General features: G+C 42.4%; 2 protein-coding genes across 8 annotated transcripts; one reads left to right on the plus strand and one right to left on the minus strand.

The window, feature by feature from the left end:
* Positions 1–759: 759 nt before the first annotated feature.
* On the minus strand, positions 760–14,808 carry LOC119729044 (patched domain-containing protein 3-like). 4 transcript variants are annotated; one of them, XM_038201542.1, is made up of 6 exons: positions 14,421–14,808; positions 9,964–11,894; positions 9,028–9,260; positions 7,180–8,704; positions 4,852–4,900; positions 760–2,344 (listed from the first exon to the last, which is right to left on the minus strand). In XM_038201542.1, exons 2-5 carry the CDS (start codon positions 11,105–11,107, stop codon positions 4,890–4,892), a joined length of 2,913 nt encoding a protein of 970 aa, XP_038057470.1. In that variant the 5' UTR covers positions 11,108–11,894; positions 14,421–14,808; the 3' UTR covers positions 760–2,344; positions 4,852–4,889. The 4 variants fall into 4 exon arrangements, with proteins under 4 accessions (XP_038057470.1, XP_038057468.1, XP_038057467.1 ...); XM_038201540.1 differs by lacking the exon at positions 4,852–4,900 and having other exon boundaries at positions 14,541–14,808; XM_038201539.1 differs by lacking the exon at positions 4,852–4,900.
* A 1,444-nt stretch (positions 14,809–16,252) lies between these two features.
* LOC119729046 (dTDP-glucose 4,6-dehydratase-like) lies at positions 16,253–21,675 on the plus strand. 4 transcript variants are annotated; one of them, XM_038201547.1, is made up of 2 exons: positions 16,253–16,747; positions 19,979–21,675. In XM_038201547.1, the coding sequence occupies exon 2, from the start codon at positions 19,993–19,995 to the stop codon at positions 21,022–21,024; it is 1,032 nt and encodes a 343-aa protein (XP_038057475.1). In that variant the 5' UTR covers positions 16,253–16,747; positions 19,979–19,992; the 3' UTR covers positions 21,025–21,675. The 4 variants fall into 4 exon arrangements, with proteins under 4 accessions (XP_038057475.1, XP_038057474.1, XP_038057473.1 ...); XM_038201546.1 differs by having other exon boundaries at positions 16,257–16,747; positions 19,974–21,675; XM_038201545.1 differs by lacking the exon at positions 16,253–16,747 and adding an exon at positions 16,768–17,068 and having other exon boundaries at positions 19,974–21,675.
* The last annotated feature ends 1,070 nt before the right edge of the window (positions 21,676–22,745 follow it).

Here is a 22,745-nt window from a genome sequence, read left to right on the forward strand (position 1 = left end):
TACCAAGTTTTTACGAAATACCTTACTAGGATGTTGGTAAATGACAGTCTAAAGCATTCTGTAAAATTATGGCACCTGGTGTGAAGTCGTTTTCAAGAAAATTGTATTTGTGTATACTTTTCCAACGGTGGTCGGCCGACCACCGTTGGAAAAACCTAACTATTTTTCAACTACTGCTCCAAATTTACCCTTTTTTTAGTCCAAATTTTGTTTGCTATTGGTTACATGTTCATGAACGGGTGCAGGCCAGCTAGACTGGTTCCCTTACCTTACAATTTTCTGGCATCTATAAATTGATCCATTTTATCTTTAGTGGAGTCAGGGAACCAGACTACTTGAACATTTTTGTTTTTCTTGGTTTTTCCTGCATTTTCGAACAAAAAATTTCAAGCATGTAAGTGTAACAATATTTGATCTATTATACCTACCCCTTTCATTTCTGAAAATTACAGCAAAAGCCAATGATGTACATTCCCTTTAAGAAACAAATCCAATAAACTGCATTCAATGTGCCTCACTGACAGAATGTGTGCGTGAAGTAATTCATAAGAATGCGATAAGAAACTGCCCAAACATTTATGATAAATGATAAAAACATGCATTGCATGTATATTCAGGCGTAAAATTGCATTAAATACTTTTACAGTTAAAAGTCACACAACCACATACACACAACAAATTTTTTGAAATAATATCGTTTCCTCTTTGCCGCATAAATGTCTTTCTGGTTTTCTTCTGTTTGTTTGGTTTTTTTTTTTTAAACAATGAATTCCCTGTTTAAATCAGGCTGTCCTGTGCATACACTAGATGCAGCATTTTTTGTGTTTAATTTATTACATAAAAAGGTTTGTTTTTTCGACCATCTAATTCTGTAAAAAGCAAGATGCGTATACTTCCGAGGAAGTACTATAAACATATCCCCAGCACAGCCCTGTGAATATATGTGCGGCATTCTGGCAAAATGAGACAGAACTGGGCAGAGATCGAAATAAGGGTTTGCGGGTGATAGAAAAGAGAATAAAATCCTCCTTACATTACTGTTTGCTGCACTTTAATCGGACATTCCGTTGAAAAATTATGGCTGATTAAGAGTTTGCATTTATCGACATGTCAAGAAAGTAAATTACTGAGGAAAAAAGTTCATAAAAGTTTCGAGTTATGCATTAGTGAAAGTGAAAGATGCCAACTGTTTTTCCTTAAAAAAAAAACATGTTTTTCCCCCCACATACTCTATACTTCATGTACATCTTATGATGTGTAGTTGACATCAAATTATCAGGCATGCAACTCGTAAGTCACACAAAAAAAGAGGAAATTAACATCTTTCCAAGACTTTGTACAGTGTTTTTCTATTTTCAATGACACACATGGGAGGTCAAAAAAGAGGAAATCAGCTGATCCGAGGAAAAGTTGCATGCCTGAATTATACAAATCTCTATAAATCTGAAAATCAAAATAAAATCACCCCCTTTCAGTTTTTTGCATTCGTCTACACTACAACCAGTGCCCACTTTCGTCACAATTCGCCAGAACGCCTCGCATGTCAAGTACTCCTTAGGAAAAAAAAAAATAATAGTTCTGCTTCCGGTTTCCCTACCTACAGTATTCTGACAGCCCGTACCCTAATTTTTTTTATTGGAAAAGTGAGGAGAAATTACCAAAAACCATCAATTTCTACATTTTGCCCTCGACTACATGCAGACACCTCCATATGATTGTACACAAACAAATTGGCAAAAAAAAAAAATTCCTACCTAAGGAAATTTCCTGTCTGACATAACATGTACATTGAACAGTTTGAAACATAAGGTATATAGTTCTCCGAGCCACTAATAACTCGCCACAGAAATTTCGTGTCGCAGTGTCACTGCAAATTTTCACATAACTCAAACCAAACCAAGCATACCTAATATTACATACCCATTTGTACATTAATATTTGCATTTACACTATAAAACTGCATTGTTCATTAATAACATTAATGACTATCTAATAGTCCACATTAGGTGTATTTTTTTATTTTATAATTTATCTTTTTTTTAGAATTTAGATTTTTTGCACCGTTGTACTTTTGCTAACTTCTCAACTCTTCTGCCCTGAAAAACCTTCAGGATAAACAGTGAATATTGTTTCCCACAAAAACAGTGTCGTGTCAAATTATAGATACTGGTAGGTACATTGAAAAAAAGTCTGATACCTATGACATCACCGAAGATTTCTTTGAGATTAACATCTAGGCTTCAGGGAACTCTGCAAAGATGTCCGCCTCGGCAGGACTCGACTAGCAACAGTCTGTGCATCTGTTGGTCGGATCGTGCACGCCCTTCTCTTCACAGCTTCGCTACTGAAAATATCAAGTCACATCTATATGTGTAAGTGTTCACAGGCATGTACATGTAGTAGAGGGGCCGTGGGGTGGGGGTCAGAGGGCTCTATGCTATGTCCGTTCATTGTTCATGTGGGGATAATCATATTTGTCAGAAAAAGCTTTAAAAAAACTGCACAAGAGCAGAAGTAATTTGGCCAGTGTTTGAAAGAAGTTTAACAAATTCCTCCTGCCAGGGCATTTTATTATTCGATTCTTGGTGAGAAACACAACTTTTTTTTTTCACGTTATGTAAGGCCCAAATAGTACTTTGAACCTGCACCAGTTACACAACAATGAACAGTCGTAATCTTTCAATGTCAAGGTACATTCAACAAGTACTTTAACAGAGATTAAAAAAATAATGTACATAAAGATGTGCGTGTGCAAGGCACCAGTGACCTCAACAAAACGGTGTCGCAATACATAAGTGTAGTGGTGGTGAAGACATTGTCACAATTGAGTGGCGCCACAAAAATAAAAAAAAAATGCAACAGGATACTGGCGCTGCTTGATACTTTTCTGTAATTACTTTCTTTTGATACTTTGTACAGCCTTGTCGTTAAAAGTATGCAACAGTACAAGTGCATTTTATCATTTTCCAGCACTATAAGCTCTGAAAATACAACTATTTTGTCCTTATCTAAGTCAGCACAGATTCCCCACTTTCAGTGCCACGGAGACAGGAAGGCCAATTCAAGGGGGCTCCCTAATTTTAAGCACCGAAATTTGGTAAGCACAGATAAGTTTTGCTATAGCAAAGGAGCTTACTGACAACAATGAGGTACTATACGAGGCATCGCCTCTCCCACTTGGTGGGAGGTGGCTTCGGGGATTAACCCCCCCCTCCCCCCCCCCCCCCAAAAAAAAACCCCAAAAAACTGTTGCATTAAGATATGTACTTGAGGTAAAAAAAAAAATAAAGTGCACAGAAGAGAAGGAGCAATGCCCCAACATAAAAAACCCAAATGCTGTTTCTAGCTGGTAAGTTAAAAAGCCATTCACTTATTCAAGACCAGGGCCCATTTTTCTTTCGGCTCTGCTTTACCGTTAGCGAAAAAAACCCTGCTTACTATAGCAGAAAATTCCATGCTTACGGCAAGTGTATTTCACGGGTTAGCGAGGAATTATGGCCTATGCGCATGCGTACATCCAGTAACTAAGGATCGTCTTCTAAGCTTACAGGGTTAGCACAGAATTTTTCTGCTAGCAGAGTTAGCACAGAATAGAGACAGTAAGCGCGGAATTCAGTTTAGCAGAGCCTTGAAATCGGGCCGTTGTCTACGTGAAGTGCAGCTGAGTTTGTAAGCAGTTCAAGCAGTTTATATTAGGACATTGCATGTACTCATAGGCTCGGGGAGTCTGCGAGTCACAATCAGTAAGTCAGCCAGTCATGGTCAGGTCAAGGATTAATGTGCCCTCATCATGCTGTGCAAGTTACGTGGACAGTTTGTTAGTAATGTACACATACCCATGATACATGTACCACATGTACGCATAATAACATGCTATCTGATGCTGGTTGCAATTTGGTAAAGTTTCAGGGACCTGTTCGGCACAATTGCAGAATACCCCGCCACTCGATCTATCCACCTCGTAGCCGGCTATGAGGTCACGGTTGATTGACCTCAATAAACCTTCTCAGTGCTACATGCATGTGCAGCGTCATGCTCCACTGCACTCTCACTCCATATCCGCGTAGCCGCCAACAGGGTGGTTGGTTCGGACTTGGAATTTTTTCAGCAACTCCCATTCATTTTGTGTTGCTTCGTTCTCAAATAATGGACCCCCACTCAGTATCCGCGTAGCTGGCATGGAAGTTGGATTGTTTCTTTTCCAGTGATTCCAATCGCGTAGCCAGAGATTTTAGGGGTGTATTTCCGAGTGGCGGGGTATTCTGCAATTACTCCGTTTGTTAGTAATGTACACATACCCATGATACCACATGTACGCATAATACCATGCTATCTGATGCTGGTTGCAATTTGGTCAAGTTTCAGGGACTTGTTCTTGTCCAAACTTCAAGAGACTGTGTATGTGTTTCTGTCTTGTATTACGCTCGAGGACAGACACACAAAGGGAGAACAAAAGATCCTTTCAGTCCTTGAACGACGGTGCTTTTGTTCGAAACTGTCCTCGATCGAACGTTTACGTGCTTAGTCTATGGGAAAGTGTTAAAGTACAGGGACAAAGGGAAACACAATAGGTGGTCCTCAGGCGTATAGTAAAACACGACTGCATGTACATGTATGTGGTTTGGTCGACATTTGCATGGTACCATGGGTGAAACTGTGCTGTGAAATTTCAGACCCTGTTCGGGAAAGCTTATCAGGGGATGAGGGATGGGCTAGAAGAATTGTTCTTTGAAGGAGGACATTTGTAACAAGTGCTTCAGAGAAAGTGCAGAAAAACATGTTAACTTGCACGTTACGCATGCAGACATTCCAACACCTCAAAACGAAAGAAAATATTAACTGTATACATACCTGTATCGAAGGTTATTTATAGGGTGTTAACAGAAAATCTACAGAAAGGCTAGTCAGACAAAAGTAATAAAAAAACAACACAGGTGAGTTTTTGGAAAATCAAGATCGTGAAAATTAGAGTCACAGTGGAAGGGCGTGGGGGGGGGGACAGACAAATAAACAAACTAGAGAAAAATCTGACTTGTTCACATTCTTGCCAATGAGATTGCATCGATTGTTTTTATGTACATGCAACTTACGCCACCTGAAATAATTACGAAAGTTACACCATCAGTATAAGTTGGGGACTTATTCACTGTGAAACTTTCTATGAAATGCATCAGAGCTAAAGAGTCGTGCAATGTGAAATGTTGCACAACTTGGGCGATAAATTGTGGGGCGAGTGGAGAGTGGAGTTACGCCGTGGCGTTATAACTTTCGTGAAATCGGCTGCAGGGCCCAATTTTCTTGGAGATTGTAAGCGCAGCGATTTTGCGAAAAAAGCACAGAAAATATTTGCCAAGTTAAAACCGGACTGCTGACCTGTCAAATGTCATATGAATGACGTGCTCAGTGCGAACTAGTGAGAACCAGGCACGGCTACAAAAGTTTTGGCAATTGCGTGCGGCCAGCAGCCGATTTCACGAAACCTCATGCAACGGCACAACTCGGCAACTCCGCTTTGCGCCACAATTTACTGTGTAAGTTGCGCAACATTTCACGCTGAGCAACAGTTCACTTTTGACAGATTTCTTGACAGTCACAAAGTGCAATAAATTATACGCATGACGCAAGCAATGCACTTTTTTTTGTGTGAAATGAGCTGCTGGCCTTGATGAGGTATTATTCCAAAGATAAACAGTAGACACACACCTTCCTTAAAAAGAACTTAATACAAAAAGCAAACAGTTTAGGGATTGACATACAAATGTATCAGATAAAGGTATCCATCACCCATGAACATGTGTCAACATTATTACGTGTATGTTAGATAAGGCTGAAACATTAGGCCGAAGAAAAAAAAAATTCTGCTTCCGATTACATGCCTTTCAAAAATAGGGTCGGTCGGTCGGAATTTTTTTTTTTGGCCAATTTTTTTTATGCAGAATGGGTTTCAATTATATGCGAAGTTTTAGCCTGAACTATTTCCATTGCACTACGAAAGCTATACACAAAATGACCACAAAAAAAGTGAATAAAACCTACCTTAATTATTGTCAATATATTTGCGTTCGATAATTCTTAAAAAATAAAGTCACCGTGACATCGAATTGCGAGGTATGATGACAGATCGCGAAAGCGAATTTGGTTTCTTTTGAAAAAAAAAAGCGAATGTAAGTAAGAAAACAAATAAATACAAGCATTTTTTGACGCAAATGGGTTGTTGAGAGGTATTTTGTGAAGACAGAAAAGACAACAAGCTTTTATTTATTTTAGAAAGCTAGGTAAAATCAATGGGATACCCCTAGCACTGCTTCAGGCCATTAGGCCCAAGTCCATCATACTCCATCAATATTTAGTCACGCCAGGCCTCCTGGACCAAGTCCCCCCAAAATCCACCCAAATGGGGGATGGATTTTGATGGAGTTGGGGTGGTTAGGGTTAGTGGAATTCAAAAATCCACTGCCCAGGGTGAACAATAAGGACATGTAATGTTTGTTAGTATACACATATTGAGTGGCTCAGAGTGGAATGGGAGGAATATTATCGTAAAGTAAAATCTGGACTTTTCTATTTCACGAGGCGTAATTTCACAATCTAAAGCCACTCAATATTTAATTTAAACAACTGACATATAGATCCTTGTCATTTGATTTACAGTTAAAATGAACTTCTATTTCAATACAAAATTGGTGGGAAACCGAACCTAACTCTGTAGCTACTGCCTCTTGGGAACAATACGCGCTACGCACAACGCTCAGCCTCAGCGCGCAGACCGGCATGCATTTTCCCACAAATACCACGCCATGGAACAAGGATGATTAATAGTAACTAGTGTTAAATATTAAATCCCATTCACATGGGAATGGGCATTGTGGGAGCAACAATGAATGTCACGTGATGTGAGTTCCACCAATCAAATAACAAGGATCTGTATTTTACTTTATACAATAGAAAATGTTAGCTTTATCATTAATTCAATCGACCGATTGAAAGACAAGCTCACCATGCATGAAAATCGCATACTCAGAATGCAGTGCAACTATAATAAAAGGTTCATTTATAAAACAGTTACCAATTCGAGAATGTTTCCCTTCTTTGGTAATTTCAATCCGTCATCATTGGTCCAGTCTAAACTATCCGTCTCGGCAAAAACTTCATGCAAAATTGGTTTTGTGCTCAAAATACCTTCGATTTCTTTGGGTTCCTCATCGATGGACGATTCGTCCTTGTTGCTATCTATAGTTTGTTGGTCTTTTTCAGGTGGCGTCCTTGGCATCTGATCCAGGCTTATCTGGACATCGTCCGCTTTTGTTGCTTTGTCCTCTTGGGTTTTCGTCGTGAGGTCTGCTGGAGGCTTGGGCTTGGACTTTCCAAGGCGCATGCAGGGTCTGAGAAGCGTCAGCAGCACAGGGAGAAAGAGTATACCGTGCAGGAGCCCCAGGGTCATGACGAGAAACATGGTCTTGAAGAAACTGCGGAAGATGTAGGCCGGGGACGTGGCGATTGCGGCGATGCCAAGGATGGTGGAGGACGCCCCCTGGAGGATGGGCATGCCTAGGCTGTGCAAGGCAAAGATGGCGGCTTCGTTGCCGGTATCGCACGGGGCCGTGACAAAGGAGTAGGTGATATGGGCTGAGAAGTCCACACTGAATCCGATGCAGAGGATGATGTTGATCATGGAGACTCCGTCCATGCTGACGTCCCACATGGACATGAAACCGATGACGCCCAGCTCGATGGAGATGACGCAAACGGTGATCATGACGGCTGATACGGGATGGGGAATGAACACCAGCGAAATGATACACATGCAGACGGTAGCGATGATCAGATTCTGCATGGTGTTAGGGAGAACCACCAAATACTGCTCGAAGAATTCAAAGGGAGGGGAAGAGACTATGAGCGGCAGCTGGGCACTGTCTGCAGTCGCTCGTACGTCCAGCATCAATTTGCTCTCCTCCGTTGTCGTGCTGACGTTCCCAGGCATGAAGATCAAGCGCGAGGCGGAAATCACATTCCGACCGGAAATGTTTTCAAATTTCACATCCAGGACAAATGGTTCAAAGAGGGGGTTCGTCAAAAAGTCTTGCTGAAGTGTAGTAAGAAACGTCTGTTCATCTAGCCCTGTAGTGTTATCCGAGTCACTTTGGGTATTCTCCGTCTTGAGATACTCGAGATATTTTCTCAACCACGAATCCGTGAATCTCGAATCGTAAATGTTGTCAAGGTCCTCAAAGTTCCTCGTGACATTCTCAATCTGCTCTTGCGTGTCCTTTTCCCAGTACGCCACCGGCTCGGTAATAACCACAGAAATCGGTGCAGCGAATGCTGTGAAATACTCCGCTCGCTCGATCATGTAGTGGTGGGCATACGAATCATCGGAAAAAATATCTTTATACTGCATCCCTTCTGTCATGTGAAGACATCCGAATACGGCCCCACCAACATAAACGCAGTACAAGACAATCGTAGCGATCTTGGCGATGGGTGTAGTGATGAGGGGGCCGTAGTAGTCCTTGAAAAATCTCATGACAGCGTGGTCTTTGGGTTCCCCTGTGGGAGACTGCTTGGACACCCCTCCAGCACACATGAGACGGTAAATCTTCGAGGGGGCCTCGTCCCTGGGTAGTACGGGTTTGAGGGTCGTGCAGTGCTTGCGTTTGGCCTCCCTCCGTCCGGTGTAAACCATACATGCTCCGAAGAATGAAATCTGCGGACACGAATATCAGGGGTTTTAAGTGTCACAGTGAAGCATGTTCGGTAAGATAGAGGTAGAGGGGGTGTTTGCAAACCTTGTCTACGGGATTGTGGTCCAAGGCCATCACAAGTCAAATCATAAGTCAATCACAAGTCAATCACAAGTAAGGTTCCAGTAACAGGAAACTCACAATGAGACAGGAACGCTTTTGTGACATTTCATTTGACGCTTGAGACTGCCACTGGGCTTGAGACTGGACGACTTGTGATTGACTTGCGATGACTTGCGACTGACTTGCGATTGCTTAGACTTGACGACAATTGAACCTCGCTTACCTGGTACAGATAATCAAAGATGATGGCCACTCCGCTGTACAGACAGAACACCCTGATCGCCGGTAGTGTGGTGATGGAACCGATGCCGAAGGCCAGGGCGTCAGTGATGCTAGTGATGGTGATGGACACGGCTGCCTCGGCGTACGTCTGGCCAAGCCGCTCCTCAACCGGGAGCTTGATGGATGTCTTGCGCCAGGCAGCCAGCATGATAAACATGTCATCGATGCCGATGCCTGTGTGAACAGAATGTGCAATGAGAATGAAGGCTGCTTCAGAATTTCACGGCTGCGGCTGGCAATTACACATGCACCTATAGAAGTGGCTGCGTCCTCCCATAGACTCGTGTTTTACATCAGACACGGCTTTCATAATATACATGTAAGGCTGAGCAAAGGAATGGACGTAAACTGGTTCTGAACCTGCAACCTCCAAAGTACAGTACCGGTGTAGTGTGCAATTTGGACTTAATAAAATACGGACTCCTTGGCTGTATTGCGTATGGCCAAGTGAAGAAAAAGTTCCAAAGTGAAGATAAAACTGGCCATGTGTACTGTGAGGGTTATAGTCCATATAAGGTAAAAGAGACCAGATAACATAGGAGCCCAAATTTCATAGGACACCGGTTCACAAAGACCTGAGCTTCATGAACGTGTATCTAGCCCTACTGGTCAGTTGGTCAGAGCACCGAGTATGGCATTGCAAAGTCACAGGTTTAAAGGGAAGATACAACATTTGCAAACATCAAAAAACGAAATGATCAAATTATCACAAAATATTTTACTGGATTGTTAGGGAATGACAGTCCAAAGCATCCTGTAAAATTGGGGCTCCTGGTGTGCTGACATTTTCAAGAAAACTTTTATTTTTCCAACGCTGGTCAGCTGACCAGCATTGGAGAAAACCTTCCAAGTGAGGGAGTACCATAGATCCACTCACCTATTGCAAGAAATGGCATGGATGCTGAGACCTCGTTGAAGGGCAAACCGCAGTACGATAGTAGGCCCATGGACGATGCTATCGCTAACATGGCCGATATGACGCCAAACTGTCCCAGCCATGGCTTACTGAACACCCAGTCTGACATCATGCATGAGAACACCGCAAAGCATATCAGGAGACTGAAAGTGAGGCAAAACCGAGGCATGACGCGGGTTGCCATGGCGATGAGCTCGTCTGACAGTGTAGTGGAGGCGAACACCGCCACCTCGATGTAAAGGTACTGGCCGTATAAGGTCTGAAAGGCACTCAAGAATGCTCGCTCCCACTCTTCTGCCAAGACACGTTCCTCCTCTGTTCCGGAGCGCAGGAAGTACATGATGTTCAGTGCCTTGGCAGACTTGATGATGTCAGAGTTTTCGTGAAGGACGACACCCCCTAGCGATGCACCGATATTGACACTGATGTTCTGTGGCCCGGTGGGAATGAGCAGGCTGAAGTCAGGAACACTTTCCAGGTCAAATGGGAAAATGTTTGAGCTTCCGTCAAAAAAATCTGGAAATTCAAAGGAAATATCCGACGGAGAAAATGAGAGGTCGGTGAGATCGAGGTAGGAGAATGGATACGTGAGGTTCTTGGTGGTCACGCTCTTGGACGAGTAGTTCAATAGTTTCAAGACGGGATCTTCTAGACACTCGTCGTGGGTGAAATGACAACATATGTCAGCATAGGTTATGCTGGTGTTGGCACCCCAGGCCTGTAATTCCAGGGATCTTAGCACGTGGTCTAAATGAATGATCTCGGCCATGACCTCCTCCCGGAGAATGTTACTGTTATCTCTCGCGGTGACCACAACGCTGCCGCCATACTCTTGAGTCGTCAGGACACGATTTGGGAGAAACTTCTCGTAGTTGACGGGGAACAGCCTGGACATCTCTGCCACCTCGTCCCGAGCCCGGCTGTTGTCCGGGGTGAAGAGGTACGCGGCGTCAGTCTCGATAGTCAGGAAAATCATCCCCGAGCTCAAGCAGCCCGCAATAATGAGCGGAACGATGAGGAATATGCCCGGGCGCCGTGCAATCAAACGACCGTATCGGTAGAAGAGTCGACTAATCAGTTGGTTAAAACAGTCCCACTTTGCCATTTTTTTTTAAATTTTCTCGTTCAATTTGTATACGAAGCTCCACTTAAACTCTTTTTTTTCTGGGTCAGTTTTAAGGTGCACGCTCACTGCATTTTGGAATCAGAATTGGTCCGTGCATTTTACCACGTACTCTTATAAAACTAGGCTGTGCAGTATGCAATACAAAACATGCTTTTGCACAGTCATGTCTTATCTTGTGTGCATTGTACATACAATCAAGTTTTTGTGTACACAGTTTCAGAAGCATTCAGCAAGTGTGTAAACAAAAAACCATTCTTGTCTTCCAAACACATCGATTGTTTAAAACAGTTCAAGGTTCTTATTCCTCCTTGGCCTAACTGCCAAACGTGCTTATTCTCTGAACAATTTTTTTTGCTGCCCATTCTGCAGTCTGAAGATATTAAAGAACTTGGCAAGAGGTACAAGAGGGGTAAACTGTTTAAACATTGCACAATGCTGTACAGTCATGACATTAGTCCATAATGTTGTTATCGCCACTGGAGGCCTTGTTGCATCAACTGAATTCTAACATCATCTGATTACAATTTACATTCTGAGTCTGAGAATGTGGAATGGCAATCATGTTTTGACTCATACATCACATGGATGGCGATCCAAACTTTGCGAGGTCCGTGAACCCAGTTTCCTGCAGGGCTGATGATTATTTTATCACATGTTTTTCCTCATCTGTTTCCCTGACAAGGGTTTCGAAAAATCAGTCACCGTGTGCGGTGTGACTGTCCCTGGATGGTCAACAAGCAGGAAAACGTAAACTCCATATCCACCACTGCATTGAGGAAAAAAGAACGATTTCACACTTGTTAAATCCACCTACTTGGATGTATGGGCTGCATGCAAAACTTGACAAGCATGACAAGTACATGAGGAATTTAACTTTTTCGTCTCTAAAAGTCTAACTGCTACTTTGTACTTAGTGCTACAGCAAAAGTTTTACCTCAAATAATTTCACAGTAACTGAAATTTCATCAAGCTTTAAACTTTCCCGTTCATAACTTTTGGGACTCTGACCCATACAAAGCAATATAGGCCTACACTAATACAGCAATCGAGAGTCCCAAATTTTCGGGGAAAGATTCCCATATATCTGGCCATCACTTTCACCCTGTTGTACTGCATGAGACTGGTCTGAAAATTTTGTAGGGGGCCTAAGTATTTTCTCAGTAAATATTTCAATATTCTCCCTGCTAAATTTGACTTTTTAGGACATATTATCCCTTACTGATGGCTGATACTAGCGATAGGTCACTGAAGGGAAAAATTAGAAATGGCAAGATTGAAGATATGAGAATCTTTCCATTTTGGGACCAGGAATAGGATGACCGTAGACCGCGCCACGACCCTATGTGGCCAGGTAATGGAGCTAGGATTGTTGTGCCCATTCTTGAAAATCACGCATTCTCGAGAATGGGTATGCACATTCTTGAGAATGTGCAACTGGATCCTTGCTCAATCTTGGCAAAAAATAACTCTTCCAGATTGAGCGCACATTCTTGAGAATGCGCGACAAGATAACGGTCTTGTCGATGCCGAGCACCGGCTGCGCTTGGCAAGTCTAGCTGCATCCTCGTTCACTGATTCTTAATAATTATACTGTTGCAACGCAAGGCGCTGAAAAGTAGAGTGGACATGAAGAGTATACGCGTATTGGGGGAGGGGACCGGGGGAAAAAACAAGAATAAATAAGAAAGAATTCCGATTTTTGGGATAATAAAAGAGGGGGGGGGGACGTAAGAATGAAGAATGTGAAGAATGAGAATGAATACTGCGACATCCCATAGTGCTAATGCTATTTCCCATTTAAATTGCCACCAATTTATTGTTCACACCCCACCATAACGTCGCAGAGCTGGATTCTATCTAGTCAAAAGAGCAATTTTGGCAGCTTCTGGACATCGTTTTTTTTTTCGTGGCACCCATATGATACATACAGGGACTTGTACTTGTCTAGCCTAAACAAAGCACTTCCCAGACTAGTTCCCAGTCCTCCGTTATTACAAAACTTCCCATAAGTAGCTAGTAGGCAGGTAAAAAGCAATAATAACAGGTTTAATATGATTCAAATTATCGTAGTTATACGAGTACAGAAGCATAGAACATTTCTTTCCTCTTTATATGAATTGTTTCCCTTTTAACCGCTATACAATTCATTTAACATAATTATGTCGTGCAATGTTTGTTATGATTGGGCAAAATTCATAAATTGTGCACGTGATATTCCCACCCAATCTTAAGAATGAGCGCTCATTCTTAAGAACGCGTGCTCGTTCTTAAGAATGGGCGCTCATTCTTAAGAATGCGCGCCCATTCTCGAGAATGCGTGATTTTCAAGAATGGGCACAACAGGATCAATTCAAGGATTGACCATTATTAGTAGAGAAAGGACCTGGATTGACAGACGAGACTGCCTTTGTTTCATTCATTCATTCATTCTTTATTATTTTTACCACATCTCATTTCATTATGTGACAAGGCATATTGTTGATGTACCCTAACGTGGCGCGCCCCCTAACGTGGCGCACTTTGATTTTTCGCCTGTAGCGCCTAGCTAGAGCAAAAGTTTTAACTGAAATTTCACAGAAAGTGAAATTTCATCAAGTTATAAACACTCCCGTTCATAAATCGCAAATTTATTTACCCGCTACCAAGTTAAAAGAAAAACTTATTTTGGCGTGATTTTCCGATTTTATTTTCAAGTGCAAAGTGAACCCTTTGAAAATGCCCCGAAAAATAAGAAAATAATTTTGTGACAAACATCTGGCTGGGTATGTAAGTAGAGATAATAATGATTTATCAGAATTTATCAAGTTTTCAGAAATTCTTAAATGTTAATTTGGAATTTCCCGAGATTTATTTAAGTGCGCCACGTTAGGGAACACTCCGCCAAATTGTGCCCAATTTCCGGACGCCACCGTTTTTTAATTTCGGCTTAAATTTTATGAAACCGAAATTGTTCACAGAGGTTAAACAGCAAGCATTAATAAGGTAAAAGTACCAGTATTTCACTGCATGAATTTGAGGTTTGTCAACAAAGAGGTTTGGCAACACTACACGAGGAAATTTGGGTATGCTTCGAAGTGCGCCACGTTAGGGTACACCACCATAAATACATAACATAGGCCTACATGTAGTTTTGGGTATTATAAAGTTCGAGCTTGTTTTACAAAATATATTTATACACTTTGGACGCATTAATATTATTTTCTAATAAATTAGAGATGGTGGAAGGGGATCCCCAAAAAGCGGAGCTTGTCGAGTAGAGATCCCCTTTAACATGGATTAATTCAAAACTTACCACTAGCACTAGCAGTAAAAAACTAGTGACTCCTGACTGCATGTTAACTTATAATTTAGGTTCTTTCGATTTCACGAATTCGCCATCTAACTAAATGACTGCATACAAATTACAACTTACAAGGCGCGGCGCAGCAGGCAGGCCGGGCGTCGAGTCGATGCATGTCATACACTGCGCACTGAATCATGTGTGTCGTACGGCCCGGAACCTTAGCTACGTACACAACAATGTACATTTGCACGGTGTACAATGTAGGCCTACATTACACATTTTATGCAGCCCCAGTCCGTACGACTACATGTACATGTCTGCATGTACATGTACACATGTACGTGACCGCTAAAGCCCGGTTCGTTCATACATGTACTTGTACTTCACGCGAAAGCGAAATTGAAAACGAAGCGAAATTCGTGACGTCAACAATACGGCGCGTCCAAGGGGGCGCTCTCCGGGTTTCACATGCTGTTTATGACCAGTACCAAGGAGGTTTGGTTTTTCGGCGTATACTTGTTTGTTGGTTGGTCGGGGTATTAATGTTTGTTAAAATAACAAGATAACTCAAAAAGTTATGGACGGATTTTCATGAATCTTTTTTTAGGGGTGGTCCTGATTGGTACAAGTACAAATCGATTTAGATTTTGGAAGTGATCCGGATCTGAGTCTGGATTGGGATTATAGGGCCAGATTCCACAATTTTGCTTTTAACTCCACATTAACCACTTGACGCCGGGATTTTATCATGCCTCACTTTACCGGCTTACACGCATGACTGCACAGTGGCCTTTGTCCGGTAGCTGCACGGCGTGGCCCGCAGGCCGCATAACACGGCGTATGACGGCTTAAACAACATACCAGGACGGATCAGCGGAAAGTCGCCAACATTGCTAAAGTTTTAATAAATTGCAGAATATGAGCAATCCTGTTGACATGTTAAAATGTGCCATTAAATGAAGTTCAGTGTAATTATGTGCGACTGCATGCGAGTATTTCTTTTGTGAACTGACATTATGGCGGGGAATTGTTCAGACTTGGCGGAGGTTTGCGCTCTCTGTATGCTTTCTATTGGGAAGAGCTTCACTCATGCAAGGGTCAGTAGTGTTGTTGTTAGGCACCAATAAGGCACCTTAAAGCCTAATATAGAAAAGCTGGTCCTGTAGTTCACCATATTATATTAGTTGATTGAGAATGGCCATTCACTGGAATCTTTTCATGCATCAGTCTATGTACACACAATGGGTACAGCGCTAGTGGTGTACGGGGGGGGGGGGACAAAAATCTTGAATTGCACACCAACGATATAAAAGTTTCCCTCAGCACCCCTGGTGCCCCCCCCCCCAGAAGTTTAACCCTGGTTGTACGACAATACTGAATGGGTCGGATTTGGCCCACAGTTGGCGTTTTGTTTGTTATTATTCGGGATGACCGGCAGTTTCAGTGGCCGGGATAACCTCCGAAAGTCTTTCGACTTATTTCCAGTGGGGTCCTTTGGTAGATGTGGACCTATAGGACATTACAATTTGGCAGGAATTATAGTTATACAGGTTGGAAGAAAACCGCAGCATTAATGATAATCGAGGGAAAACCGCGGGATCAGGCAGGGACTGAAAACCAAATCCGCAAAAGTTGGCCCAGGCGGGATTCGAACCCGGGTCACAGAGGTGGAAGGCACTTAGCCTACTTAAGGTTATGGCCGACGCAACAGTAGGAGGGCGCTATTTGCGCCCTCCTATTGTATTTGCCATCAAATAGGCAAAATTATATTACGCCAATCTCATCCCGTGCACGATATATAGCACGTGCATGCCCAGCTCCATTATGACATGACAGTCGGTGAATCGGGTCCAATTACAAAGCTGACGGAAGAAATAAGAAAGAGATGATATTTTCAACACGATATATTAGCGATGTCTGATGTACTGCATTTCTAATATACAAGGGCACGGGCCTATTATCATTTTACATTAATATTTCGTGTGCTTCTTTGACGTGCATGACCAATATTTATTATCATAACAATAGGTTTTCGCACAGTCACGATCGCCGCTATTATTATGCTCCTGACGGCAAGATCACGACCGGACGGGCGCGGCGGGCAGTACAGGCCCTTGGCCTAAGTTCTTAAAATCACGCACGCGACGCAACCGCATAATAGGGGCCCGTCCTATACGTACTCGATTCATGCTTATTAATTATGCACGATCACATGCACATCCTTCGCAACATGGTCAAGAACAGTAACCGGCCGGCTGCAGCATTTTTAACAGGGAACAACGAGCCTTCTTTTCATGACCAGAAAGGGGAGAAAAATTGTGTGTGGCTTTGTTAAGGTGAGCGATTCATTTTGTTTGTATAGTGTTGTGTAGGTTGGTCTATAAAAGCTCCATGGTCAATAATGGAGCTCCACCGGCGTTCAAGACTAGAGCAGATGCCATCGGATCACGGTCACACCAGATAGTACGAAACACATGGAGCTTTAGGAGTCGGTCACGCTTAACACGTGGACTCCGAACGCGCTGCTAGCTAGCTACTACATGTACAGCCACGTTTCCTGCCGCCATTGACATTCATGGACAACATTGTATTTGTAATATGCCTATACGCACGTGGACATGATTTTAATGGATTCGTCACAGACGGAAAACCATGAGGTTGGTGTTTTTGTACGTCCGGGAGTGAAAGAAACGCTTGTGTGGTGCCCTGACGATTGCACGCGTTAGTCATGTCAGTCAAGCACCGGCGACCAGTATAAACCCGCACTGCAGCCTAGCACACGTCGGACAAAAATGTGCCTGTCAGTGTCAACAAAAGAAAACTGCCAGTCACGGTGAACAATCATGAAAAAAAAACCTCGATCACGGCTGAAGGAACGGTGTAAAAACATATTTTCTATACTAATGTATCCAACATTTACAATTACATGTACATCGAAACTGCAGTGCAATATCGAAGTTCACGGCGGTGAGAGGTTTTGTCTGTTTTCCTTCCTATGAATGAAAATAAGAAACCTTTTAAGGAGATGATTTTCACGCTCTTTAGGCACTTAAATCTGGCCGCTAATGTACAGACGTAATACTACAATAGTAATACAAAACATTTTGGAAAGAATTTTGCAACCGGACGCCAGTTTTTCTTCATATATCATCCCAATAAAGGTCAGTCATTGAAAAAATATAAGACACGAATCTAGGACTGAGAAACATTTCCAATTTTGAGGAAATACTTCAATTGTTCGATTCTCTCTAGCAGTATAGGCTTTGTACACAACCCCTATAACGTGGCGTCCGGATACTACATTCTTTCTGAGATGTTTTATCGTTATTATAGAGAAAAGGGTCCACTTTATTAAAGACCATGCAGATGACTTGTATTTGTGGCTTATAATTGTTTACATGACGAAGGTCTGCGTTCATCATGCACGTTCCTAACAAAAATATGAAACAAAAGAAAAAGTCTGTACCATACATGGGGATTGTGCAATTGAATTGCTGATTTGACAAAACGAGTAGGCCTTTATAATAAGGCATGATGAGAATGTGACCCAGACACAGTAAGTCACAATTTAAGCCTCCAGAGTTGTACAGTTTCAATAATTATCATGCAGATATCAATTATCTGCTGGAATTTAGTCACAACATTTATATCAATTGATAAATTCATATTATACATTAAAAAGTGTATACATGTATACAGCCGTGTGGTTGCGAAGGGCGATTTCTAAACACTTTATTTTGAATTAAACTATGCACACAAGACATATGTTCACGTTGGCGGGCGAGGTGTGAAAATTAATTTCTCCCCTTTGGAAGACCGTATCTTCATGCAACTTTCAGGGTTTCCCTCATAATGATCCGAGTTTGTGGTAAAAATCGTTGTGATATGTTCATTACTTTTCGTTGAAATTCGAAAAAAAATAAGCCTATTTGAAAGTTGTAGCACTGGCGTTTGCAATATCTGTCAATCTTTTCAAGCCTCATGGATATTAATGAGGTTCCTATCTATTATGGTGTACAGCAACAATTTGACTAGTAGCCTCCTTCACGAGTTATTAATTAATAAATATCTCCCTTTTTGCCGGTTTCCATTGGTCGATACCGAGACCCGCGCCAAGTCACGCCTAGTGACGCTAATGAATATGCTAATATGCCTTTCGTCACTGTGTTGCCGGGCCGATATCGGTCAACCGTAGCGCCTATACGGCGCTTCGCTGAACCATGCACGTTGGTTGGGTGGCAAAAACATCCTTGACGAAATTTTCCCTGGAGTCCAAAAAGTTACATCAATCTTCAAATTATTTTTTCTACCGTGTATTCCCGTATTATTCCCAACACCACCACTTAAATTCCACAAATTCAACATCCGGCCCATACTGCGAGGAATGAGCGTAAAACACGTACAAAATTTTATGACTGCGAATAGTCGTGCATGTTTGAGCAACGTCCCTATATAGTCAGGTGGCGCCCCCTCGGCCTCCCCCGCACCGCTATTCGAATTAAAGCTACCCCCCCCCCCACAAAAAAAATGAATGTTGACAAGAAAGTGCCGCCGCTTTGACATTTCCGCAATTCATAATCACCCTCGTTTCTTTTCAATGAACCGTTCATGCATGATTCCTATTGTTAATAAGAACAATCGCCTCCATGTTTCAACTGGCTGACATGAACGGGACGAAGTCAATTCACTAGTACCATATAAAGAGCTATTAATTTAAACAGCTAATCGCTCCCTGGTATAGTACATCATCTGCTGTCGAGTGGCGATCATCGGACGTGGTAATAGTCTTTGGGGATATGTTGCCAGCCTAGTGGTTAGGGTTTGTGACTCATGATCATGAGAGTCAGGGGTTCGAATCCAGCTGCTGGTCATAGTTGTGTCCTTAGGCATGCCACTTCACCCCTAAATGTCTCTCTCCACCCAGGAGTATAAATGGGTATACCGGCTTAGCTGCATGGGGAGTAAACCTGCGATGGACTAGCGTCCCATTCAGGGGGAATAGAAATATTCTCAGTCGTTTCATGCTACAGAAACTGGAGACAAATGCCGGCCGGATATGGGCCATGCACATTGGCTCGTGACAGAATACTAACTAGTCTCTTTACTAGTCTCTTTGTTTTAGTAATTCCGAAGCACTGCCCAAAACTGCGTGCGGCATGCATGCCAATGAACGCAGAACTATACCGGTACACTACGGTTTTGCCATGTGTGTCGGAGCCTACAGTGTGACTAGGTTCAAGTCTACTCTATGACATATGTAATAAAATGCACGTGACCGGCGATTACATATAGCATGGGTTCGATTAGCTTCCCCGTGTATGTAACCACACACGAGGAAGAAACTAAATGATGCTCAGAATCGAACGCTGCGGTAAAGCGTGTGTTATAACATGCATGTAACCGTATAGGCAGACTTGATTCCTGTCACCGTTTTATAAGCTTTATTTTCTTGAATTATTTAATAGGAATCTCACAAAACGTTGTAGTGGTGGGTTTGTATGCAGATGGATATACTTTGAGAATTTATAATGTACACACTGATAACTGACGTTGTCATTTCAGCTCAGACTACGAAAGGAAGATGATGTCACTCAATGGAACGAAGAACGGCTCCGCCGGTTCAACTTGCGATTGCAAGAACACCCATGTATTGGTGACTGGAGGGGCAGGCTACATCGGGTCCATTCTCGTACCCCTCCTGCTGGACGAGGGGTACATGGTCACCGTCTTTGATAACTTCAGTTGGGGGATTCAGTCGCTTTGCGGCCCCGTCGCAGCCAACCCCAACTTGAAAGTTGTCCGGGGTGATGTGTGCGACCCGGAGGCACTGTCCGAAGTGATGGCTGACTGCGACGCCGTCATTCACTTGGCGGCCATCGTCGGCTACCCGGCCTGCGAGAAAGAACCCAAACTAGCCCGCCAAGTCAACGAAGACGGCACAGCGCACGTGGCCAGGCTGTTACGGCGAGATCAGAAGCTCATCTATGCCTCCACCGGGTCATGCTACGGAGCGGTCGACGGCACCTGCACGGAGGATACTCCCATTAGCCCGCTGACCCTCTACGGGAGCACCAAGGCAAACGGGGAAAAATCGGTGGTGAGTGTTGGTGGGGTTGGTCTCCGTCTAGCGACTGTCTTCGGTACTGCTCCACGCATGAGGATGGACCTCCTAGTCAACGATCTGACGCACCGTGCGGTCAGCCAGAAACATTTCAGCTTGTACCAAGGCAGTTTCAGGCGCACGTTCCTCCACGTCCACGACGCGGCCACCGCGTTTATCTTAGCACTGCGTAACTACGACAAGATGCGCGGGAAGGCCTACAACGTGGGCCACGAGTCCATGAACATGACCAAGTCAGAGCTGGCCTCTCTCATCCAGGCTCTTGTACCGGGCTGTAAAATCACCCACTCTGATGAGGGAGAAGATCTGGACAAGCGCAACTACGAGGTCTCGTACTTGAAACTCCGACAGCTCGGGTTCTGGCCGAGCATAACCGTCCGGGATGGGATCCTGGAACTTCTCAAGACAGTCCCCTTCATGTCCGATGAGGAAGTGGCTCGAGCCCGGAATGCCAACCCGGTGAAAATCCTCATCAAAGACAATGGTGTCTGAACAATATTCCCATGAAGGAACGGTCGAATGAAATGCATGTAAGATGAAATATTACACGAACGAAATAGAACGAAATATTACAAGAACTAGAGCGATAGAAATATTCTAAGCTATAAATATGGCGAGCCAAAGTAGCATTTATATAGCATCAGCAAAGTCTTCAAAACAGTTAAGTGCTATCGACGATGTCTGTAATGTATTAAAAGATATCTTTAAATGATTTAAAGATATCTCTAAAAGATTTAGAGATATCTTTTAATCAATAAAAGATATCTCTAAATCTTTAAGAGATATCTCTAAATGAATTAGAGATGTCTCTAAATACTTTAAAGATATCTTTAAATCATTGACAATAAAGCCCATTCGTGTGTCATTTATTTATCAAAACAATTCGTCTTTGAAACGATTGGTCGAAATCTAATATTCAGAGATATCTCTAAATCATTAGAGAATATCTCTAAATCATTTAGAGATAATCTTTAAATTGTTTTAAGACTTTGCTAATGCTATGTAAATGTTACTTTGGCTCACTTTATATAAATAACACAACGGGATTATTCTGATAAGACTGGAATAAAAATAATTACGCCGTCTGAAATATTTTTGCTTTTGAGCGTAAACAATACCTTCGATCAAAAGGAGGGATTTTTTTTTAAATTAAGTTTCAAGAGAGAAACAAGAATATTATACCATTGGTGAGATATATTAATAGGTGTGTATATAACTATTCAGTTGAGCAACAGTGCTAGTATGATTTGAATAAAGTCATGTAGCTGCAAAATATTATCCAGTGCGCACAATTAAAGGTATGTTTTCTTTTCAACTCGTATTATATTTTTGAAATGTTGGAACATCGTTCATAAAGAGTTTAGTATGCACCTTGTGCACTATAGTTTTCCAAATGGATTTATTTTTGCTGATAAGTTATAAAGGACAAAATATTTAAAGATGTCAGAATAGTGCAACTGAGGGAACTGTACAATTTGTATGGGTCGTTTGAATGTGATCAGTTTTTGAACCACAATTGTCCTTCATGTTTGAAGAAGTGTGATTCTCCTTGTAGATGTATTGCAAAGGTTTCGTGATAACATCCCACTTTAACAATTCACAAAATTAGAACGGATATTAGCGTACAGTATTAAAGGAGCACTAGGTCCTGAAATCCCCGAAAATGTCATGTTTTGGATTGTTTACTTAGCCTATTTCAAACATCTGGTTGAAAGGAAACCAACCTAATGTCTTACAGTTCCCGAGAAAAGACGGAAAAAAACCCGCTAAGCTTGTTTACATCGGACACGACGGAGTACGAATACGTTTTTCGTGTCGCTCTCAGTGTACGATATACACCTTGTGTGTCTCGGGAACAGCGGTGACAAATCACCAACTGCAAAAAAAGTGGTTTCTTCAACGTCCGCAAAAGGCGTTCAAAGCGCGTTTTGTAGCCCAATTGGGCTGTTCCAGGACCTTGTGTCCCGGCTTAAACCTTTATGTTAAAATGAAATAGAAAATTGTCGAAATGTTATTATAAAGGTAAAGAACATTAGGAATGTATATTAACGCTAAAGTATAGCGGCATTATATCTGTAAGTTTTCATCAAAGGAAAACTCAGTCGCCGTTTGCTTCTGTGGGAAAACAGTTGATTTGTGAGTCGAGTTTTGTTTGAGTCGTGTTTATTCACTCATTTTTGTTAATCAGTGTTAAAGGTACGTCCTATATGAAC

Source organism: Patiria miniata, unplaced genomic scaffold (genome assembly GCF_015706575.1).
Source record: "Patiria miniata isolate m_02_andy unplaced genomic scaffold, ASM1570657v1 HiC_scaffold_20, whole genome shotgun sequence".
NCBI lineage: Eukaryota > Metazoa > Echinodermata > Asteroidea > Valvatida > Asterinidae > Patiria > Patiria miniata.

What these genes read in the sequence shown, in the direction of transcription:
- LOC119729044 (XM_038201540.1), bottom strand. Translation starts at nt 11,107, where the DNA reads ATGGCAAAGTGGGACTGTTTTAACCAACTGATTAGTCGACTCTTCTAC. An exon ending in CATGCCATTTCTTGCAATAG is followed by an intron (nt 9,261 to 9,963) that starts GTGAGTGGATCT and finishes CTGTTCACACAG; the next exon opens with GCATCGGCATCGATGACATG. An exon ending in TCTTTGATTATCTGTACCAG is followed by an intron (nt 8,705 to 9,027) that starts GTAAGCGAGGTT and finishes TCGTGTCCGCAG; the next exon opens with ATTTCATTCTTCGGAGCATG.
- LOC119729046 (XM_038201544.1), top strand. Translation starts at nt 17,338, where the DNA reads ATGTACATCGAAACTGCAGTGCAATATCGAAGTTCACGGCG. An exon ending in CAATATCGAAGTTCACGGCG is followed by an intron (nt 17,379 to 19,973) that starts GTGAGAGGTTTT and finishes TTGTCATTTCAG; the next exon opens with CTCAGACTACGAAAGGAAGA.